The sequence below is a fragment of the Patiria miniata genome, unplaced genomic scaffold (assembly GCF_015706575.1).
Source record: "Patiria miniata isolate m_02_andy unplaced genomic scaffold, ASM1570657v1 HiC_scaffold_3, whole genome shotgun sequence".
Lineage (NCBI taxonomy): Eukaryota > Metazoa > Echinodermata > Asteroidea > Valvatida > Asterinidae > Patiria > Patiria miniata.
The window spans coordinates 17,364,620-17,386,228 of record NW_024037069.1 but is presented as its reverse complement, the minus strand read 5'-3'; the positions used below and the strand labels follow the sequence as shown (position 1 = coordinate 17,386,228).

The window sequence follows — 21,609 nt, the reverse complement described above, 5'->3', positions numbered from 1 at the left end:
CTACTTATATTCATGTGCACGTATTGGACTATTCCGTGTCTAAAATATTAGGTTTTATTCTGTTTGCCACAGAATGGGTTGCACCGTTTTTCATGGAATTGTGGTTCATTGCAACCAGATAGAAAACATCATCAACCTATTTTTGTTTAATAAGAACATTCAAATTAGGATGCTGCAAAAGGAAAAATCACTTTGTTATCGTGATGCCAAATTTTATTGATTCCACATGTTAAAGTCTTTGGTTCAAAGAACTACTTTTATTTAATGCAATTTTGGTAACGTTAGATTTGAAAGTTGTTGTTGTTGTTGTTTTTTCGAGTATAATCAACCCAGCCATTATTTAGCCTTCCCTCTGCTTGTATATACATGCGCCGTTCCTTTAATCAGTTGGGCCACATCCAGAAAAAGTAAAGAACGAAACTTCACAAAATATCTTGAAGATGACCAACCAAATTTATTGCAAAGTTTTGGATACATACAACCCTGAAAACTCTGTACAAAACTGCATTAAAAATAAAAAAGAGGATGTCTGGAAGATTTGTGTTGAACGTATTGTTGATTTTCATTAGGGTGTCACGCATCAGTGTCCTGTGATGACATCAAGACAAAATACCAAAAACTTGCTGCACATATATTCTATTGTACTTCATAAACGTGACTTAAAATTAAATCATTCTTTTCCTTTTCATTTGCTTACTTCAATGATGGGCAAAAATGAATTATATTCAGCCACTATATTTTGTCTTAATAATTGCTTGACTAATTAAATTAATGAACCATCAGATGAGATCTATTTTGATACAGTGTCAACACAGATTGTACAAAAAAAATTGTGTGCAATAAAACAAATTTGCAGCCAACTATTCTTAAGTGTATGTTGTGGAAGTTTGTTACAATAATGTCATACAAGAGTCTCTCTTAATGTAATCTTTTTAAAAAAGGACTTAATATGAAAATTAAAACCTTGTGGGTTACCTTCTTTATCAAAAATATAAAAACATTGGAAGTGTTCAAACATTGAAAAATATTTACACTTCCACTGGGTAAAGAAATAGTTAAATCTCCAACTACATGTACATGGAGTGTCCAGCTCGTGAGTAAGATGTAAACAACTCCTTTTATGGAGATTGGTGCGCACGTCGCGCGTACTGCGCGATGTCGCGCAGATGCAGCTGTGGCGAGTACGTTGTGAATTTAGGACTGAAATACCGACTCATTGGTAGTATTGAGTAACCCTACGTGAGGATTGTGAACGTTCAACCAATAAAACAGCACTGGATTTCATAGGAGTCCAAATTTCATGCGACACTGAAAAAGCGTGTTTAAGACCAGCCAGCCATGTCTTCATCATCCGTTTAAGACCGGCAACATGATGACCTCCCGACCAATGGGAATGGGTAAATTGTTTTAGGTATTTATGAATTCTGTTTTTAAAAAGTTATAATATTACATTTCTCGATCTGTACTGTCTGATAGAAGCCGGTACAACCTCCGGAATGTCTCTGTACTCGAACCCTTTGCAACTCTTTCTGCTTCATCCGGATACACACACCGCTGGATGAGTTGGGAGACCTCTTCTTCGATTCTCGGTGGCGGGTGGCGCAGTAGACCAGCATTGCCCAGTTTCCGACGGAAGATGTCTTTGCAAATAGCCTGGAGGAAAGGAAATGTGAGCGTCATATTCAAGTCCTTTTTCTTTTTGGTGACTGTCGGATAATGAACTATTTAGCCGGTACGCTAGAAATTAAACAGTTCCATTCATGTGCATTCTACTAACACGCTGTAAAACTTAGCAGTGGCTATGTCATACACTGCCTAGGTCACATGTTGCCTGGGTGATATGTCCAGAAACACACATATGCCTAACGTAGCGAAATATCTATGGTGCCCACTTTTTCAACAATTTATCATCCGTTGAAAATAAAATGCATCCATCATGTTCTGATTGATGACTACAGTCAGCTACTGTCCCATTTTCCAGTCTTATTCATTCTTAATGTCTGAAATTTCAACTAGAAAATGTTTATCTATATCGCTCGTGTAATTCGTATGGTAAAATGGCGGACAAGACATTGTTTGGACCCATCACTATTGGAGATGACCCTGCGTGACATGACACTTCTACCGCGTATACATGTATATATATATGCAATAACAATATTTGCCAACGTTGGCAAAATTTGTGCAAGTGTTTTTGCTACGAAAGTTGGTGTGTTTTCCAAAAAGGCCAGGACGCACAACAAAGGTAATGATTCTGTTGGGGCTGAAATTTCCATTTAGATATAATAATGGAAATGTTTCAATATTTCAAGGATTTTAAAAGCTGCTTTCGAAACAGTGACGCTTGTATAACTGGCATACACACCGACGCCATTTTGACAACTGACTTTTGTTCCATGACATAATTGTTCCATTTGAGGTTTATATGTTCGCATGGGTCTAGCTAAGATTGCAAACAGGTTCAAGTGACTGAAACACAACCCTCAGCAGGTTAAATTGTCAAAGAGCACCACTATAAAAACCCTTTTTTTTTTCAAAAATAATGTCTCATGTTTCTTCAAGTAGTGTGTTTAAACAAGTTTAATTGTCCTTGAATGACACCTACACCTACGTACTTCCAGAACTGTAAGGTTTTTACAAACCTTACAGAAAGACAAATTGAAGTTGCTGTAGCAGAAAATTCTCAATTTTTTTCCAAACTTCAAACTCTCCTGTCACGAAATGTTCGGCCTCAATATAACACAAGTATTATCTTGATGAGGATTCTAAGGTTGGTTGAAATCCCTCAAATGTCAAACAAAGATGTGAAATTTACCAGAATTTCGTTCACCAGGATCATTGGAGTCTCGCACTTGGCCGTCTCTCATCATTTGCAGTCGACTGAGGGCGATTTAATTCTCTTGACCAACTACAGCGCGGCTTTCATTCCGAGAGTGTCTCCGTGCCTCCCGCGATGAAATGAAAGCCACGCTGTAGTTGGTCAAGAGAATTGACATTTGAGGGATTTCAACCCACCCTAGAGGTACCTATCCACATCAAGATAATACTTGTGAAATGCTGAGGCCAAACATTTGTGACAGGAGAGTTTGGAGGTCGGAAAAAATTGAGAATGTTCTGCTACAGCAACTTCAATTGGTCTTTCTGTAAGGTTTGTAAAAAACCTTACATTTCTGGAAGTGACACCTACGTAAAGAGTACAGAGATTCATATTATTACCTGGAAGTTATTGTTTTTTCTCTCCCTCGTACACTTCTTCATTGCCAAATTGCAGACCCCATGACAATCAAAGAAGTCACAGTCTTCGTGCTTTGTGCAGTTGGGCTGTTCAAGGAAATCCCCCATTGTTTTATCAAAGAAACTAATATCGATGTCGATTGCTTTCACTTTGGAGTCTACTATGCCAAAATTCTCCGGCTTCACGTCGCAAAGATGCAAGATGCTGTGGAAGTCCGTTTCCGTCGCCTTGACGATATCTAGGAGATCTTTGGCAGCTTGAGCGCGTGGTTGCCAGGCGGCCGATTGGAATCGTTCTCGGACGCCGTGCGACAAAGATTGCTGTAAGACTGCTCCAGGAGGAACGTACTCCTCTACGTAAAAATGCCCGCACGCACCGTAGATTTTTGGAAAGAAGGAATGATCCTTGAAAAAGGTGAAGAAGAGGTATTCCTCTTGTTGGAGTAACGCCCAGAGGCTGTTCATCTGAAAGTTGGATAGGTCCTTGGGTAAAGATTCGGGCTCGAGAAAAGCGCGACGCAGCAGTTCTTCCTTGCTGATGGAGAACGTGGTTCCAAGTGCCGTCTGGACATGGTCTCGCACAATGATCTCGAATGCTTCCTGTGTCATGAAGCGCTCTGGCGAGAATTTGGAGGCGTCAGTGCCGTCCAGCAGGCCTGTGAAAAGCGGACGGTACTCCGAGAGCTCAGCCTTGCGGGATTTGAGCATGGCCCGGCGGCCGTCCAACTGGACCTGCAGGACTTTCTTACCGCTGAGACGGTTGAAGCACCTCTCATACTGTAAAGAATCGGAGCTGCAGATCTTGTGGCACAAGTTGCCGTCCACTTTGCTGGCCGCATACAAAGCACACTGGAAAAAATGTGAACAATGGAGACACAAGAAGATATTTTTTGGGTGGAACTACTTCAAATGTTTAACAAAAGAAATGCAACAGTGATTGCCATTGAAAAAAATGTTATGCCCCAAATATCTGACAACGGCACGTCATGGGTGAAAATTTCATTTTCAGTTCAGTTCTAAAAATGTAAGCACAGCTTTAATTATAATGCATTACTTCTGCTGCTTAAATTTGGTGTCACCCTCAAGAATGTGACTTTCCAACCGTGAAAAAGCTCTACAGCTCATCTTTACATCAATCCTGTTCAATCCCAAGCCACTTCTGAAAATATAGGCAGACTTATTACCGTCCCAACTATGGCAATTGCCCCAACTATAGTTCTAACTTCTGTTTATGTTATCTTTTCTAAGTCTCTTTGTCCTGGTCCTTTAAGTCACTTAGTTGAGGTCGTCTCGCTGTTTGCTTTGATTGATGTGCTGTGTCTATCAGTTTGTATCTGCCTGTTTTAGATAATTTAATTAATATATACCACACCTAATATATTTTAAAGCTTTCCTTAACTTTCTTGTATAATTTTAAATTGGTTTTAGATTCTAACTGGTTTATTTGTATCTCTGGGAAGTGCCTTGAGCCTCAATTTTTGACAGATTTGATGATATACAAGAATTAGTTATTATTATTATTATCCTGTTTTCCAAGGCACTGCCTTTATACTTCAGAACTCTCTCCCCGTACCCTGCTTAAAATCTTGACTTCTAATGCAAACACCAAAACACAACAAAATCTTCTACTGCATGAAATTTTTTTTTTTTGGTGAGCTCCTTTAAAACGTATACAGCCCTCAACACGTTCTAGTGACCATTTCCAGGGCTTTGTGATAGTCGACGTTAATATAATGAATAGGAATTAAATTTACGAGCTTGAGGGCTGAATTTAGGGCTGAAGTAACTCAAGCTTTAGTAGTAGGACCTACCAGCTTTTGTAGCATAGCCAGGGAGCCCTCTTTGGTGCATTTCTTGCCCATTGCCTTCTCACTCAGAAACAGGAGGTACACTCCTAAGACCACGAGAAGAACCATCAAGAGACGGCATAGCATCCTCCTTGTCACTCGCGCCATGGCTCAGAGACGGAATTCCATCTGTCACATAAATACATCATGGATGAGGATCAATTCTGACATGCTGCGAGTCCTTTTGACTTCTACTAGGCGTCTAGGTTATCCTGTAATTTTGAGGGGAAAGGTGCAGAATTATAGGGTAATCCTTACTTTTAGGACACCTCTATTTTGTACGAGTTCTGTTCAACTTCAAAACTGACTTTTGCAGATAACTGTCCAGTACCAAAGTGACTTTTGCAGGCTAAAGAAGTCTTTTTTCTTCAGACAAACTCATGTTAGTTATAATTTTGAAAGCACTTTCAAAGAAAATGTGACTTTCCTACCTTTTTTTGTAGTTCGCCATCTTGCTTTTAAAATTTATTTTCTGTTTGTCATCGTCGTCTTTAACCCCTCATAAATCAAAACCCTGCCCTCTTTCTACAAAATCAAACCTGCTGATATTCAAGAGGTGTCATTGCCAAATGTTCAAATGTGTCAATAAATATCAGAATGTCACTTTTGAGTGTCATTTAGTCAGCTGTTTTGGTGAGTCTTTTAACCTTATATAGGAAAGGGGTCCTAAAAGTAAGGATTACCAGAAATAGGACCACGTACTAACGTAGCTTTTGGCAGTCTAGTCTGACGAGTAGCTTACTGGGCTTTACACTATTGCACATTTTCTATCCCCATTCTATAGCCATAGCTGAATTGAAGTTAAAAAAAAAAAACATACACCTTGGCTTCATCATGTTCATTTTCCAACATGCACTCTACTGTTTCAAACGGAACAAAATGTAAAACAAAAGTATGTATCAGTAAGACAAGTTGGTCTAGGAAAGATTCCAATTTCTCGCCGTCACTAATTTGTCCCTTCATAGACCCGTGAACGCGGCGTTGTAGTTTACAAGCCGCGTCCACGGGTCTGGTCGGGGTCCCAGTTATTATCATTCAGAGAGTCGAAATCAGCATTAGCAGGGACAACATTGAAGTATTTGCTGAGAAAACACTTAAAGATTTTCAGACCATGCAGTCTCATTTGTGCACAGGGTGACAAGTGATGGTCAGATATAGGAATCTTTCCAGACAGTATCTCATTTATTAACCTTCCGGAAGCACATTTCAGACGAAGCTAGCCCTGGCAGGGATTTCCCCGAACTTGACCATGGTGACCCAACCTCGTCCCCAGTGCGTACTTTATTTTGGACCGCGTTTGTAGTGGCGGGCGCGTACTGCTCGACACCTTGAGGACGAGGTTGATGTTGACCCGATGTGCAACGGGGTCAGGTCTGGGAATGAAATTTATGAGGGCGCTCTTTTAGAATAATGGACTTCTTCTCCTACTCCGAAGACATCGGCTCTGTTCCTTCGAATTCCTTTATAATTATTATGCTGGAACAGTGAAGTCTTCCCAACCTTGATCGGTTTCAAGGTTGCTCAGTCTAGAAGCTGCAAAGAAGAAGAATAACCAAACAGGGCGTAATAAAACTGAATAAAATGAATAAATGAATCAAATGTTGAACCTAGCCGCGATTGGGCACAATTTCGGGCCTCGGCTCTAGACCCGAACTCGCACAGAAACATAAAATCTAAAATACATGTAGCACAGGGAGATCCAAAAACTTTGAGAATCATTTTGTGAATGAATGTAACGAATACCTGGAAATGAAGCATAAAATACACATTTCTTTCCAAATGGCTTTTGAAAATATTGTTTTTAAAAAATATCAGCATCTAATAAAAAGTTGACTTTGACCTTTGTTTAATAAAAATAATAACAACATCAAACAGCAATTAAAAGGCGCACTTTATCTGTGAGACATTCGAATTGAATGGATTGTGCAATTTCAGTAATTTGTTTATCTAAAAGTAGCTTATGAAATTGTCTTTCCAGTGATTATCATTTTTGGTGCTACATATTTTTAAAATATGGAACATATTTTGGGGGTTTGGGTTCCGTGTTTTTTTGACTCGCCCTGTAGCTTGTCGAAGATGGGCCCCGGTGATCGTGATCTTGGCTGTTCCGACGCGCGGCAGCATTCTGCAAGTTGCAGCTGATATCTCCATGATATAGCCCAGGTGGACTTAGGGTCGGTGGTACGGTACACGCACGGACAAGGCTCGGTGATAGCTCCATGGTGGTAAACGCACGTAGCCGCGTTGATTGTGGGTGCAGGGCCCGATTATCTCCCTTCGACAAAAAGCCGAGAGACCGCATTGAACAAGGCTAAGGTGGACTCCCTTTCCTCCCTACGTAACGGAGGGAGTGCTCAAAACCGGGCGAAAACATTTCTGACCAATAATTTCAACCAACATTTCAACAATAATTTTTACGTCGTGGTATTCTATGTTTCCTTATCTATTGGGCCGCTGGGTTCAGAAATTCCATATGCGATGCTGACCGACCTTAATCTGGAAAATAAACTCGAAAGCAACGTTAAACTGGTACGTGTTTGTAGACTCTTTTCATCAGTTTCTCGAGTCACCGCCGAGTCGTACATGTTGTACGTCTGTGCAGCGTGTAGTCTGGTTCTCTAGACCGGACAATTATTCTCGACGCTCATATCACGTCTGGTCCAGGGGCCAGACTATGCAGCATGAATATGCAGTGCGCACGCGCGATTTGCTTAGTAACCACCCTCATACGCACGCGCACTTACTTGAAGGCGCGGTCGCAAATCCAATGACAGAGCGTGTTTTCGCGCCAGTTACCAGAAACACGTTTCGGCTTTGGTCATTGGTTGAGCGTTTTCGTGACATCCTTGGCTGGAGTGACGTCACGGTTCCAACCAAAACTAAACAAATGAGGGCGCTAGTGTGCGTGCGCGCTTTCGTACGCACGTACACATGTACATGACGTACGACTCTGGGAATAAACTGATGAAAAGAGTCTACAAACACGTACAAGCTTAACGCTGCTTTGGAGTTTATTTTCCTGATTAATGTCGGTCAGCATCACATATGGAATTCCTGAACCCAGCGGCCCAATAGGTAAGGACACATAGAAAATGTAGGCGTGAAATAAGTTTCTGTAACGAGGTAAAACGTAACAAAAATCTGGTCCAAATTTTGGGTGGTCTTATGTAGAGAACTCTCACCCTGGACGTTAGTCGTAATGCAATGAAGACTTCGTCCAACCTGGGCTACAGCTGATAATGCACTCCTGTTTAGTACAGAAGTCGAGTTTTATTTTTTTACTAAGGCATGGATGCATAGGCGTAGCCAACGGGGGGGGGGGGGGGGGGGGGGGGGGGGGTACTTACCCCTCCCCCGCCCCCGCCCCTCCTTAATATTTTGTAAAGACTGCCCTTCTCTATTCAAAATGCCCTATTTCACTAGCGCTTAACCCCTGGCCCTCAATAATTTTTGCCCCCCCCTTTTTTTTTTTAAAAAGGGCCCCTTTTTTCAACAAGTGGCCTTTACCAAAAAATAAAAATATGTGCTGCCCTTTTTTGTGCCATCTGCCGTTCCGGATGCCTTTTCAGTGAAATTTCACACATGTGTCTCCCTGAAAAGCACCATACTCATTGGCGTCGTGAGGGGGGGGGGGGGGGGGCAAGTGGGGAGGCTTGCGCCGAGGTGCGCCGATCCATATTACTGTTAATTTGATGGGGGGGGGGGGGGATAGGGCAAGTGCTCCCCTGCTCACGCTCGGGAAAGTGCTAAATTGAGAATGTAATAGAAAAGACCCATCCCCCTGGGAAAAAATGGGCGACGCCCATGACCATACTCCGTTTGTGTGATAATCGTCGGTTTTGAACAGCCCCCCCCCCCCCCCCCCCCCCCCCCCCCCCCCCCCCCCCCCCCCCACCCCCCCCCCCCCCCCACCCCCTCCGCTTTTGATTTTACGGAGACCGTGTGTCCGGAGAAAAAAAAAGCATCTACTTTTTAAAACGGATGTGCAACTTGCCCTTCTTAAGAAATTGTTACCTCTCAAGAAATTGTTACCTCCCCTCCCCCCAATAAATACGACGTGCTGCTGAGAAAGTAATTGTCTGATTGTTTTGCTAATTTTATGCATGTATGATGTTTGACACACCTCAAGTAATCTATTTGTTGCTTTCTATAGGGAAACAAAATGTCATTTTCATTCAAGGCTGGCCATAACTTGTAGTGGGATCCAACTTTAATTATAGTGTACGTGTGCCAAGTAGTATACGTTGGGTACATACATTTTCTGTTAAATTGCCTTTAAACTCCACCCACAAATAATAGGGACTTGAGATGCTTTGATGTTTTGCTTTGATGAGGCTGGCCATAATTAGTCAGCATCATTTGGTCCAGGAACCAGACTACGCGCATTGCAGCCGATATTGCGTGCGTGGCGCCAGTAACTGGTACCGTATAGGCCTACGCAAACCAATTATCGACTTGGAACCAAGTCTAACCATGGTTGGGAATTAAATGAAGGTCAAAGTCGCTTTTTATTTGATGTAGATAATTTCTTAACAATTTTTTATTCGAATGTCAGTTATTTTGACATGTTTATGTTTATGACATGTTATGTTTTGAATCCTGTAATTTGTTCCATTCATTCACAAAATGATCCGCAAATTTAGCGAAGATATGAGCAAGCTCCCTGTGCTGCATGTGCTTTAGACTGTATGTTGTGGTGTGAGATTGGGGCTGAATTTGAAGCTGAGTCGAGGCCATTGATCGAGTTGGGCACATATCCGCGGCTAGCTTCAACATGGTAAAAGAATAAAAGAGGGCGCTCTTTTATGTCTAGCACCAATACTGCTTTAACTATAGAGAAACATCCTGGGTCGTTCGGGATCCGACTAATACCTCGTATTAATTCATTTGTGATTGGCATAGCAACGTTTAATATGCACTGAGCTGAGTGCTGCAGATGTTGCATCATACATGTCATAAATAAGTCATTAATCCGGATCTTGCAATCCACACAAGCACTATATATAGTTAGTACATTATTGCTGTTTTTTCTTGTCGTGACGACCACGACATGTGCTCAATTCTTACGTTTTATTTCCAACTTTTGTCTAGGCCCTAGTCTTTCCATTGTGTTTTTTAGTGACACTTTTTTCTAAAGTGGGGACAGCGCCACCAACGTTGTTTTGGAAGGAGGCCCCATTTCACATGATTTTTTAATAGTCGATTGTCTTTTAAAATTAGCTTTAGAATAGAACGAAGCCCACTTTAGTTTCGGTCAAATTATGTGTTTATAAAATCCCCCCCCCCCCCTTGCGCTGGCCCGGGTTTGATTTTGGGGGTTTTCATGGAAAAAATGTTGCAACCTGTCCTGACGCCACTTCTGCGATTGTGTATAAAGTCTATGGAGAGTTAAGAAAATTTTCCAAATATTTCCTAACAAAATTGGAAATATTTTTCAGTAGGCCTACCAAATTCATGTCTTAATAAATTATCATCATTTTTGCAACGAGTGACCTTTATTGAGACGATACGGTATATGAAGAAAAAAGTGGCATCAGGTTGCAACTTTTTTTCCGTTTTCATGCCCCAGGGTGGGGATTTTGGTCACTCAAATAAAAAAATTGTTATTTGCGTATTAGTACATGGGGCCTATGCCAGTATGCGTCCCATGGAAAGAAATCCATACGTACGCCACTGACACTAGTGTTCCCCTGTAATATCCACCATCAGAAATGAATGACACTCCTAAGAAGTGAAATTTAGCAGGGAAAATATTGAAGCATTTTTTTTTGTTGGAAAACACTTTTTCAGACCAGTCTCACATCTTTGTACACAGGGTGTCAAGTGGCGTACGTTTGTATGGAATTCTTTCTGCCCCATGTATCGATATGTATGTTGAAAACTGTCACTTAAATTTTGCCCAGGGGGTGGGGATTTTGTCACTTAATTCAAAAGTGACAATCCCCATGTCTTGGGTGGGGCATCCCAGAGGGGGGGGGGGGGGGGGGGGGGTGGAATTAGGGGCTTTAGAGTCCAGGGTGTTTTTTGCATTCCAAAATGATTTTCTCAACCTAAAACAGACTGGCCTAGCTTGAAATAGCTGGAGTTACTTCAGCCCTATATTTTTATCATTGGGTTGTCATTAGCTGGAGTTACCTCGGCCCTATATTTTATCGTTGGAACCCCACGATAAGATATAGCTGAGGTAACTCCAGCTAGGTTGTCATATGATAAAAATATAGGGCTGAGGTAACTCCAGCTAAGCTTGAAACATTCAGCTCACTATGGCAGGCTCTTAACATTGGAGATTCTCCAGTACATGCTTGAAATGGAATAAGGGTCAATATATCCTCGACCCTCAAGAATCTGCACAGGTAATGCCTTTGTCATGTTAACAGAGCCATGAAATTGCGCCAAGATGATACGTGATTGACTTGTAAAGTCTCGAGGTGAATTCAGTCTGGTATCACCAGCTTAGCTTTGGCCTTTCTTTCCAGTTAGTCCAGCATGGGATGCGGCTCGTCCAATGCGGCCGTCAGCTACCAGTCTGACATCAACACAATGTGGGACCAGGTCAGCCGGACCATCGACATCCAGCGCAACAAGGACAAGAGCCTGGTCATCCGACGGTCTGGATGGAAGACGGTCAGGATCTTTGTATCCTCGACGTTCCGGGACTTCCACGCCGAACGAGAAATATTAGTCAAAGAGGTACATGTAGGTCTTGTGAAAGGGGTGAACGTGTTAGGTCAAGTAAAGTTAAAAAAATAAATCAGTTTCTCATATCCTCAGTCCCGCTTCCTTTTTTCCCAGCCACTTTTTTTTGTTTCGATTTCATACATTTGCAATATATGTTGTGCATTTTTGTCTATTTATTTGTTTCCAACAAAATTGTAGCAATGTAGAAATTGTAACAGCTCCTTTTGACACATGTTTGTATCAACAAAAGAGTCGAATAGATGAAAGAATCCATCTGCCATTTTGGAAATAAAAGGAGGGCCAACTTCATTTTTTCAAAAAGCTTAGACGAGAAACAGGTTTTTTTTCTACTCTGCCTTATATGCACCCGACTTGACTATCGCGGTCCCAACTGAAGCTGGGACTATTCCAACTAAAGTCGGAATGCTCGAGTTCGTACAGGCTTGAGTTCGCATCATCCCAACAGAAGTCAGGGTGTAATGTCCGTACCATGATCTAAACAACCCTCGTATAAAACCAAATTCCTGTGTGAAACCTTGGACTTGACTTGTAAAACATTACGACATCCATCCCTCTGTAGGTGTTTCCTGATCTGCGTGTATGGTGTGAGAAAAGGAGACTCCATCTTGTCGACTGTGACCTCAGATGGGTGAGTGCATTGTTAAAGTTAATAAGTAAAGCCGTACGTGTCCGAATGTGAAGCGGCTGCAGCGGCTACCATAGACTTGTGTGTAATTTCAAGCCGTAGCCAAGTCATTCAGACACGGCTTTACTCTGTTGTTATCAAGTTGTAATCGAGTTGTAATAAGTAAATTTGTTTCAAAATAAATGCGGATTGAGCATACATTGTTCCCCCAAGACTCAAAGATGAAAAAAAAAAAAAAAAAATTGTAAAATGTAGCAATTTTTCTAGCAATACAAAAGTTATTCACTTCTGAATGAGACAGCGACCTAAAAAAAAGCTTGTTCAGTTATTGAATTATTTAGTTTAAAATTTTTGAATTATTGGCTGCCAGACAATAATTCCGTTCTCGCGGGGTGAGGCTGGTTCCCGCCCGACAACCAGTATCGATAATGTATGAAACACTTTGTAGTGCATGCCCACCATCCTGTTAAATTGACCTCTTCCCTTGATTGCCAATCGTTATTAATCCAGGGAGTTCCGAAGGACACCACAACAGAAGAGACGCTACGAACATGTCTGGGAGAGATTGACAGGTGTTACCAAGACAACGTTATGCCATTCTTCCTCAATTTGACAAGGTAAAAATAGTCAAACCTCCCCCACCCCCCCCAAAAAAAAAAAATAAAAAAGAAACCCTGAAGCGTCTCTCGCTTAAGATGAATCTCCGCTCTTAGATTGATCTAAGGTTAAGTCTTTTCAACTGCAATTGTCAAAGTCGTTGAGACAGTTTGTTATCCATGGACGACAGGTTATTGTTGGTTTATGCACCCTTTCTCTTTGCTGAACTCAATTAAGTTAATTGTATTGTTCTCCAGTTGTAAATGTTCACTTATCTTGGTCCAAGATCGGATTTGGATTTCATTCCGCTGTTAATACACACACAGTGAATCAAATCCAGTCTTGGGAATTTCGGCAGCGCTACCCAGTAAATTCCAAGCATACCTCGCATGCATGCTTAGATTTGTATCTCGACTACAGCATGCGTGAGGTATGCTCAGAATTTTCTGGATAGCACTGCCGAAGTTCCCCACAGACTGGATTTGTATCGTCTTGTCGATATCGACCTCTGCCATCCGTATTTGCGGAATAAAATCCAAATCCAATCTTGGACCAGTTGTTTGAAGTGTGATTGTTTTTCTGAGTGCAAAATCTTTCTCTTATTCTTGATGTGACCACCAAGCTCCCACCGACTGCTGAAAGAGTGAGAAAAAATTACTGAACAGAAATTCCCTGCCGTAAATCCAACTCTCTGCGATTAGATATAAGGGTGAGTAAAAAAAAAGCTGAACCCAAACTCTCAAAAATATATTTCATATTTAAAAAAATATGTAGCACCAAAAATAGTAATTTCATATGCTACTTGTTGATGAAAAAATTACTGAAATTGCTCAATCCGTTCAAACATTATCACCATTTAAACGCAATGACCCTAAAACTTGTCTTGTCCAAAAAAAAGCAATTTGTTGTGTGTTTTGACTGTTTGGAACAACAACAAAAATGACACACAAGATTTGTTTCAACAACTGTCAGCAACTGTAGTACACAATATCTTTAAAAAACAACCCTGATTAGGCAAACAACATGATTTATAAAATCCACTTTTTTAAAAAGACGGGCCTTCTAAAGGAATTTGTTGAATATTTTTATCTTTTAAACTGAGGTTTTATCGCTGGTGATGTTTGAAGACAATTGTGACGACGATTCTTGAAATCGCATTTTTGGACGAGACAGGTTTTGGGGTCATTGTGTTTGAATGGTGATATTCTTTGAACGGATTGAGCAATTTCAGTAATTTATTCATCTAAAAGTAGCTTATGATATTGGCTTTCCAGTCATTATTATTTTTGGTGCTACATATTTTTTTAAATATGAAAAATAATTTTTGGGATTTGGGTTCCGCTTTTTTTGACTCGTCCTGTATAAAGCCTCGACCATTTTCATAAAAAAAGGAATTTTGGACAGTCATCAACAATTTCATTGAATATGTTTTTATTGATTAAAATTAATGAAACTACACTTCATTCAAATGGAATAAAAAAAATTTAAGGAAGAAATTAATCAATATTTCATAGCTTTTTAGGTTCAAAGACTTTGAATGACTGAATTTTTCACCGCAAAACTTTAAAAGTTTAGAAATTAGGCTTCCTGGTCAGTTGTTTTACTATTCATGAACCATCAAACTGATCAAATCATTTATTGACAAAATACATGAAAATACATGGAAATTGGAAATACATGAATTGGCTTTGTTTTACATAAAATATTGTTTTCTGTTCCACTGCAAAAAACGTGTAGAAAGTTGAGGCTCTGTGGGATCTTGGTGTCTATTTCTCGACATTGTTTTTGTTTCCTCTTTGTCTTTCAGCCCTACTCTTTTCCCAGCTTCATGTTTTTCAGGAACCAGTGAAGGGTATGAAGTTACAATGTACAAGGCAAAGTTGTTTCGCTTTTAAATTTTGCTATTCAAAATAAAGAAATTGGGCAGATTCATTTACATGGTGGTAACTGCTCCAGAGATCTGGGCTCCACTTCTGCATTCAGTCCGTTTTTGTTGTCGTTTTTTTCCTTTCTCACCTAAATTCATTCATTTCTTTCGTGTCAAATTGCTTCACGGAGAAAATGCTTTTAAAAAAAAATGTCACAGCGATCATTGCAACGTTATTGTTCATGACATCCCTCCAACACAGTGCGTTTGCCCAATCGTAATGCATGCTTTCAAAGATGCCTTGAAGATTTTATTGAAGCAACAATGATTAAAACCGAATAGTTTATTGCAAAATGGCTTTTTGCTGAATATACATGTATTTTTTTATTAACAATAAATTTATGTCTACAAGTTAATTAGAGAGCATGGAAGTCTATAAAACTAACAATATGCAGATTATCTGAATCCAATTTGCCATTTCGAATCCTAATCAATTCAGCACTTTTGCATGAAAAAAAACCCCTGTGTATTGTTGTACCTTGGTGGTTTACCTTTTTTGAGTTCTTTCTTCAGATGTGTTGTTATTACAGCAGAGCATTTTACTGCACCCCATTTAAATTTTAAAAAAGAAAGAAACAACAATGGCAGATACAATACATGTACATGCAGAGCGCAGAGAAATGAAATTAAAAATGGGGTATCAGACATTAATTCACCATTTACCGTATGTGTCAAAGCAAATTATTTTCTGTTGCAGGTAACGACTCACATTTTAATTGACTAGGATGCTTTTTTCCGAGTCGTTTTTGTGTCTAATTGCACTGTCTGCATGCATATGTACATGTATGCAACAAAATATATAGGTGCAGGCTTTCAAGTATTTCTACTTTTCCTAGTTTTTCCTAGTTTTTTTGTTTAACTTGCTCCCACTCTTTCCTACTTTTTCTTGAAATTCCTACTTTTTGGTCCCACAACTCCGAAAAAAAAAGAAATCTCATCGAATATTTGTCATAATAGTGGTACACACTGTCATATGTAAATCACACAATGAAGGGCTTGTGTGCATGAGTTATTGTACTTCCAAGAGCTTAGTTGAGGAGGGAGCACAAGTGTTGTGGGTACAGAACATGCCAAATGAGGCTTTTTATGGTGCCGTGGACAGGGGTGAGTATAAACGTAATCCTGAAAGCCAGCAAAAGTCCTACTTTCATCCTGATTTAATTTTTTTTTTAAATTTGTATCCTACTGTTCTACTTTTTCACCTGGGTCTGCTTGAAAGCTTGCAAGTGGTACATGTATATCCTATGCACTACCTTGTGCATACTTTTCAAAATACATATACATGTAACAAGTATTTTTAAACGCTGCTTTTCAGCTTGTTTCATTACAGAGGTCATTCATTTGCCTAATATACATGCATTTTTTTCACCATACTCGTTACAATTTTGTGCTGTGACATTGTCCGCGGCATTTTGCATTTAAATTGAACCTGGCAAATGTCAACACAGGCATTTCATAGTCTACAAGACCTAAGTTACAGGAAAAAATCGGAAGTCATTTTGAGAATGACAGGCTCGTTTTGTTTGTTTTACAAATTTGTTTTGACAAGTTCTTTGTGTGTCTTCATTTTTGTTTATTTGTTTTAATCAGAGGTCAACTGCTTTGGGTGTTACTTGGTTCTTGCCATTCCCTGTGTGCAGTCTGTATTTCAACTGTGTTTTATAAAACAGTAGGAACAATAACATTTAAATGTCTTGTAGGGCTGTCCATTTTTAAATAATGTAGTATTCGATTTAATACTCAAAACTGTGTTTGACCAAATATTCGGATATTTGAAACTTGCCCCCTCCCCCCCCCCCCCCCCCCCCGAAAAGCAAAAAAAAAAAGGAAGAAAGAAAAAAGAAAAGAAAAAGAGGCGCGAAGTCATATTGGTGTAAATTTAATGGGGGGGGGGGGGGGAAATGTCCCTGCCCCCTTCTTAAACTGATAAATGAGAAATACAGGAATTTTGTGAAAAAATATGTTGTGCCCCCCACCCCCCCGACAAAATCCTGACGGCGCCCATGCCAGTCCATGCCAGTGCAGTCCATTCGTACACCTACTTCAGATGTACTTGTGTATCACAACCTAATAATATGGTATGACAATGTTGAATGCTTGAAACCTTTAATCACTTGCTTTAAGTTAATGCATGTAAGCAATGCTTTTCTTCAAACTAGCACTAAAGCATGCTTCACAAATTCCTAACCAGCAAGAATGACACTTAGATAACCTAGTTTTTCCCTTGTTAAAAAACTCTCGGTCAGGATTAGATTCTGGGCGGACTGGGAGTTTCATGGCCCTGGTTCTAGTACTCACAGAGCTGTCTGCTTTCGCCAGATGGCCAGTTTCTGATTACGGCTTTAGCAAAGAAATTTGTGAGCTCCTCTGAAGCGAACAGCCTTAGTAATGAGATGTGCACATGGATGCTCATCAAGCAAATTTCCTTGCAAACTCAATCCAAGAGTCACAATTAGATTCAGAATCAATGCCAAATTTACCCATTTATTAAAAAAAAAGTGGAGTAAAACCACATTTTAAATATCACTAATGAGCTGTTTTGTGTTATAACTAGTTCAGGGCCATCAAGAGGTAAAATCCTTCCCTTAAAAAAAATAAGTGTCCTCAACAATTTTGATTTGGAGTTCTTGGAATGTATTCTTTGGTGACCAGTGGAATTGAAATGATTTCTCAAAAAAGTAGAGTCAAGATTCCAGTCTGAGGCTTGGAATTGGTCTGTTTGATTTCTGAGTGGGATCCTTCAACCCTGCAGACAGTCGTTTCATGATCTAATGAAGGAAATTAAAAGAATACCTTCTGTGGTCAGTTGGTTGTATAACCATTGTTTCCTCATTGTCATGTCTTGTGTGCAGTGAGCGTTGCGGCTGGATTCCTAATCAAAGCGAGGTCCCAGAATCCATTGCGGCAGACTACCGCTGTGTCCACGGATTGTCCGTCACCGAGATGGAGATCATGCATGGCGCGTACAGAAAGGACAACTTCAATTGTAAGTCAGTTTGTGTTCAGATTTGTGTTGATTGCCCCAATTTACCAGTTTCAAATACAGTAAACTCCGGCTAAACCGACATCGTACAACTCTTCAAATCGCTCAAGTCGGCCGTCTAACTAAAGTCCCAATTGTCCGTAATGCATTACCATTGAATGTTTTATTTCTAAGTTGGATTTTATAAGTCGCCATTTCGCTCAAGTCGTCGTGTTACTTTCGGTCCCCTTTCCATAAAAAGCATTACAAAATCCTTTGTGTAAGTCGGCATTCAACAAATCACGCATTGGCATCGACTTCCTGTACTGCGGTTGGCAAAGTGTCGAGTGAAAAGTGGTTTCGCACGGCCCGTGATCGCTGCATGCATCGGTCGCGGTGTCGAAAAGGGGTGTCCTACTGCATACATCGCATATGCATTGTGAGCATATCAATACCAGTACCCCCTCTAGTCTGTACGCATGGGCTCTGTCCATGTTGGGGGTAGTCTTATTAAATGACTAGTGCTGCAGTATATTAAATTTGTGCGTGGTATATACCAGACCACGCATGCATTTAATTCGTTACTCTGCACGTACACATGTATTACTATTTTGTACACATTGTCTCCATATATCAATACCCAAACGTGATGATACAATTCGAAGATTAATTTGCTGGATTCAACTCAAGCATTCTTTGACCTTTCCATTCCCCAAAGTCTATAAATTGCTCCGTTTCATCTTAAGTGGGGTCAGGGACGCCAGACTACAAGAACATGATTAGTTTTCTTGCTTTCTCCAGCATCTACAAGCCCAAAACCTGAAACAAGTCATTTTTACAATATTTGCTATAACATACTAATCCTCAAAATCCATTTCTTTCTGAAAATTGCAGCAAAAGCAAATGTTGCACGTTCCCTTTAAACTAGTTGAAGAGTTTCTGGTGTGTTTTTCCTTTCGTAATTTTTTATTTTTATTTCTTCCCAACCCAGCTCTCTTTATGATCCGAGATTCAGGATTCTTGGAGAGCGTTCCTGAGAAGCATCACAAGGACTTTGTGGACGTCAACCCCATCGCTCCAGCCAAATTGAAGATGTTGAAACAGATGTTGAAAGACCGCTTTGGGGTAAGGAAACGGTTTTGGTGCTTTGTAGCGGTAGTCATCAGTAATCGATGGACGCCGTGCGCAAGAACGCTGACTGGTGAAATCAGAAAGCAATATTAAAAGAGCAAATGCATTGTCATTTTTAAAAATTATTCATCAGAGCAGAGTGGTATTAATTTGTAATTAACTTAATTTCATTGCTTTCATTTTTTCGCAAGTTCCAAAATTTAAGATTTTTATCTTGCTTGTAATTTAAGATAATTTAAGACAAACTGAAAAGTTTTGTGCATTATGTACATGTGTACGTGAACGTGTTTGTAATTAAAACATACCGGTACACAGGTTTACATTTATTTGTATATTGGAGGTGATTGCTAATAATGATTTGTACATTTGTCCACAGAGTAACCAAGTGCATTTCTACAAGTGTGAATATGACGGAGTGAATGACCAAGGCAAGGTGGAGTTCAAGGGACTTGATAAGGCGTTAGGAGCTACGGTAAGTATACTGTCATGTCTGAGTAGTAGTAGTACAGGGAGGGTCAGTAAGAAAGTGACCTGATGGATTAATGATAATTTTTTTCTCCTCAAAAAGCAATCAAATTTGATACACCAATGAGGTATGTCTTCAAAGAGCATGTTCTTCCACTCGTCTAAAAAGAAAAGTACTGAAATTGATCCATGACCTTATTTTTATAGCTGTCCATGGAATGCCATTGATCCGGTCGTATGATGATTGTTTTTTGTTTTCAAAATTAATATAAATTCATTGTACTTTTGTTCATTTGTTGGCCGAATGAATAATAATAAAAAATAATAAAGGATTTTGTCAAACTGGAGGCTAAATAAATTGGACTCAATTTGCATAGTTTTATATATATTTCAATAAATGTACATTTAAATCAATATCTTCTTTTTTTTCCAAAGGTGTTTAAGCACTTCAAGCAGATGATCAGTAAGCAGTACCCCTTAGAGGATTCCAATTTAGATCCCTTCCAGCAAGCCAAGGAGGCCCATGAGGTATTTTTGTAATTCGGTACATGTACCTTTTCTGCAACTGTTTTATCCGTGACCACGACATACCTAAAAGTGTGTTAACCCTAACTCCCGAGGCCCTTTTTGCTAGGAACTATCCTCAATCCTCCAAAATTAAAAGTTTGCACTTGAAGGATGTTCAGTGCCTCAATCCTTCAAAATTGTCAGACAGTCCTGCCTCAAAAAAATGCATTCATCCTCAATCCTCCAATATCCTCCTCCTTTTCAAACACCTTTCATCCTCAATCCTCCAAAATCCTCATGTGCCTTGACACCATTCATCCTCAATCCTCCAATATCCTCCTCCTTTTCAAACACTATTCATCCTCAATCCTCCAAAATCCTCATGTGCTTCAACACCATTCATCCTCAATCCTCCAATATCCTCCTCCTTTTCAAACACCATTCATCCTCAATCCTCCAAAATCCTCATGTGCCTTGACACCATTCATCCTCAATCCTCCAATATCCTCCTCCTTTTCAAACACCATTCATCCTCAATCCTCCAAAATCCTCATGTGCTTCAACACCATTCATCCTCAATCCTCCAATATCCTCCTCCTTTTCAAACACCATTCATCTTTAATCCTCCAAAATCCTCATGTGCCTTGACACCATTCATCCTCAATCCTCCAATATCCTCCTCCTTTTCAAACACCATTCATCCTCAATCCTCCAATATCCTCCTCCTTTTCAAACACCATTCATCCTCAATCCTCCAAAATCCTCATGTGCTTCAACCCTATTCATCCTCAATCCTCCAATATCCTCCTCCTTTTCAAACACCATTCATCCTCAATCCTCCAAAATCCTCATGTGCCTTGACACCATTCATCCTCAACATCCTCAATCCTCCAAATCCTCGTGTTCTCAAACACCATTCATCTCTCAATCCTCCTCAATCCTCTTCAATCCTCCAAGCAGCCGGGAGGATTTTGGCGGATCGAGGTGGGTTAGGGTAAATGTACTTTTAGACAATGCGAAGAAAACTGGTTACTGTTTTCTTGGTTGGTGGACAGATTTCAATCTTCTCCCCCGATAGTGTGGTATTAAACAGATTTTGTTGTTTTATTTGACGTTGATTTAAATTTAATAATTTGTCTGTGAATGACTTTTTTTTCTTTCCACAGCATTCAAAAATATGGCCTTGCATGAGAACAGAATTGTTGTCTGGTGTCAATTGTTGATTTTGGTGTCAATATCGTCAGATTTCAGCTTATGGCCTATCTGAAAAGACACCAGCCGAAAACTCAATAAGCTTTTGTTTGAAAAAAAGAAGAAATTGTGACGGTGATTTTGAAAAATATGTATAGTGGAGCAATCCCCCCCCCCCCCCCCCCCCCTTTCCCTAAGCTGCATGAGGGATTTACTGAAGACTTAAGCATTTGATTCTGTACTTTTCACATCATATGGGGTTTTTTTTTTGGTCTCTGCAGTCTTTCATGAAGAATCGCAGTGTTTCTGTGCTGGGTCGCACGGACATTTTGGAACAGGTATGTCATTAGATGAGTAATTGTTGCCTTTCGTTAGAGTCTTCCGAATTAAATGTATAGTATGATGTCACAATGACTGTGTCTTA

The 21,609-nt window shown here is 40.0% G+C and overlaps 2 protein-coding genes across 6 annotated transcripts in view; one reads left to right on the top strand and one right to left on the bottom strand.

Annotated features, from left to right (window-relative positions):
- Nucleotides 1-1,320: 1,320 nt before the first annotated feature.
- Nucleotides 1,321-6,689, bottom strand: LOC119737407 (divergent protein kinase domain 1C-like). Of its 3 annotated transcripts, none has more exons than XM_038211741.1 (4): nucleotides 6,272-6,689; nucleotides 5,046-5,293; nucleotides 3,217-4,083; nucleotides 1,321-1,653 (listed from the first exon to the last, which is right to left on the bottom strand). In XM_038211741.1, exons 2-4 carry the CDS (start codon nucleotides 5,187-5,189, stop codon nucleotides 1,447-1,449), a joined length of 1,218 nt encoding a protein of 405 aa, XP_038067669.1. In that variant the 5' UTR covers nucleotides 5,190-5,293; nucleotides 6,272-6,689; the 3' UTR covers nucleotides 1,321-1,446. The 3 variants fall into 3 exon arrangements, with proteins under 3 accessions (XP_038067669.1, XP_038067670.1, XP_038067668.1); XM_038211742.1 differs by lacking the exon at nucleotides 6,272-6,689 and adding an exon at nucleotides 6,192-6,259 and having other exon boundaries at nucleotides 5,046-5,210; XM_038211740.1 differs by having other exon boundaries at nucleotides 1,322-1,653; nucleotides 5,046-5,210.
- A 3,262-nt stretch (nucleotides 6,690-9,951) lies between these two features.
- LOC119737980 (telomerase protein component 1-like) overlaps nucleotides 9,952-21,609 on the top strand; it is a 33,016-nt gene continuing 21,358 nt past the window's right edge. The window contains exons 1-10 of one of the 3 annotated variants that reach the window (XM_038212662.1): nucleotides 9,952-10,087; nucleotides 11,558-11,771; nucleotides 12,340-12,408; nucleotides 12,916-13,022; nucleotides 14,810-14,854; nucleotides 17,782-17,915; nucleotides 18,883-19,016; nucleotides 19,399-19,494; nucleotides 19,923-20,015; nucleotides 21,467-21,523. In XM_038212662.1, the coding sequence (XP_038068590.1) occupies nucleotides 11,568-11,771; nucleotides 12,340-12,408; nucleotides 12,916-13,022; nucleotides 14,810-14,854; nucleotides 17,782-17,915; nucleotides 18,883-19,016; nucleotides 19,399-19,494; nucleotides 19,923-20,015; nucleotides 21,467-21,523 (939 nt within the window). In that variant the 5' untranslated portion in view covers nucleotides 9,952-10,087; nucleotides 11,558-11,567. The remainder of the gene's footprint in view (nucleotides 10,088-11,557; nucleotides 11,772-12,339; nucleotides 12,409-12,915; nucleotides 13,023-14,809; nucleotides 14,855-17,781; nucleotides 17,916-18,882; nucleotides 19,017-19,398; nucleotides 19,495-19,922; nucleotides 20,016-21,466; nucleotides 21,524-21,609) is intronic. The other 2 variants (XM_038212663.1, XM_038212664.1) reach the window with 2 other exon arrangements.

Bases quoted from the DNA above. Each gene is read 5' to 3' on its own strand.
- LOC119737407 (XM_038211741.1), bottom strand. From the start codon at position 5,189: ATGGCGCGAGTGACAAGGAGGATGCTATGCCGTCTCTTGATGGTTCTT. The intron at 4,084-5,045 runs GTAGGTCCTACT...CATTTTTTCCAG, and splicing joins TGGCTATGCTACAAAAGCTG to TGTGCTTTGTATGCGGCCAG. The intron at 1,654-3,216 runs GTAATAATATGA...CCTTTCCTCCAG, and splicing joins GAAAAAACAATAACTTCCAG to GCTATTTGCAAAGACATCTT.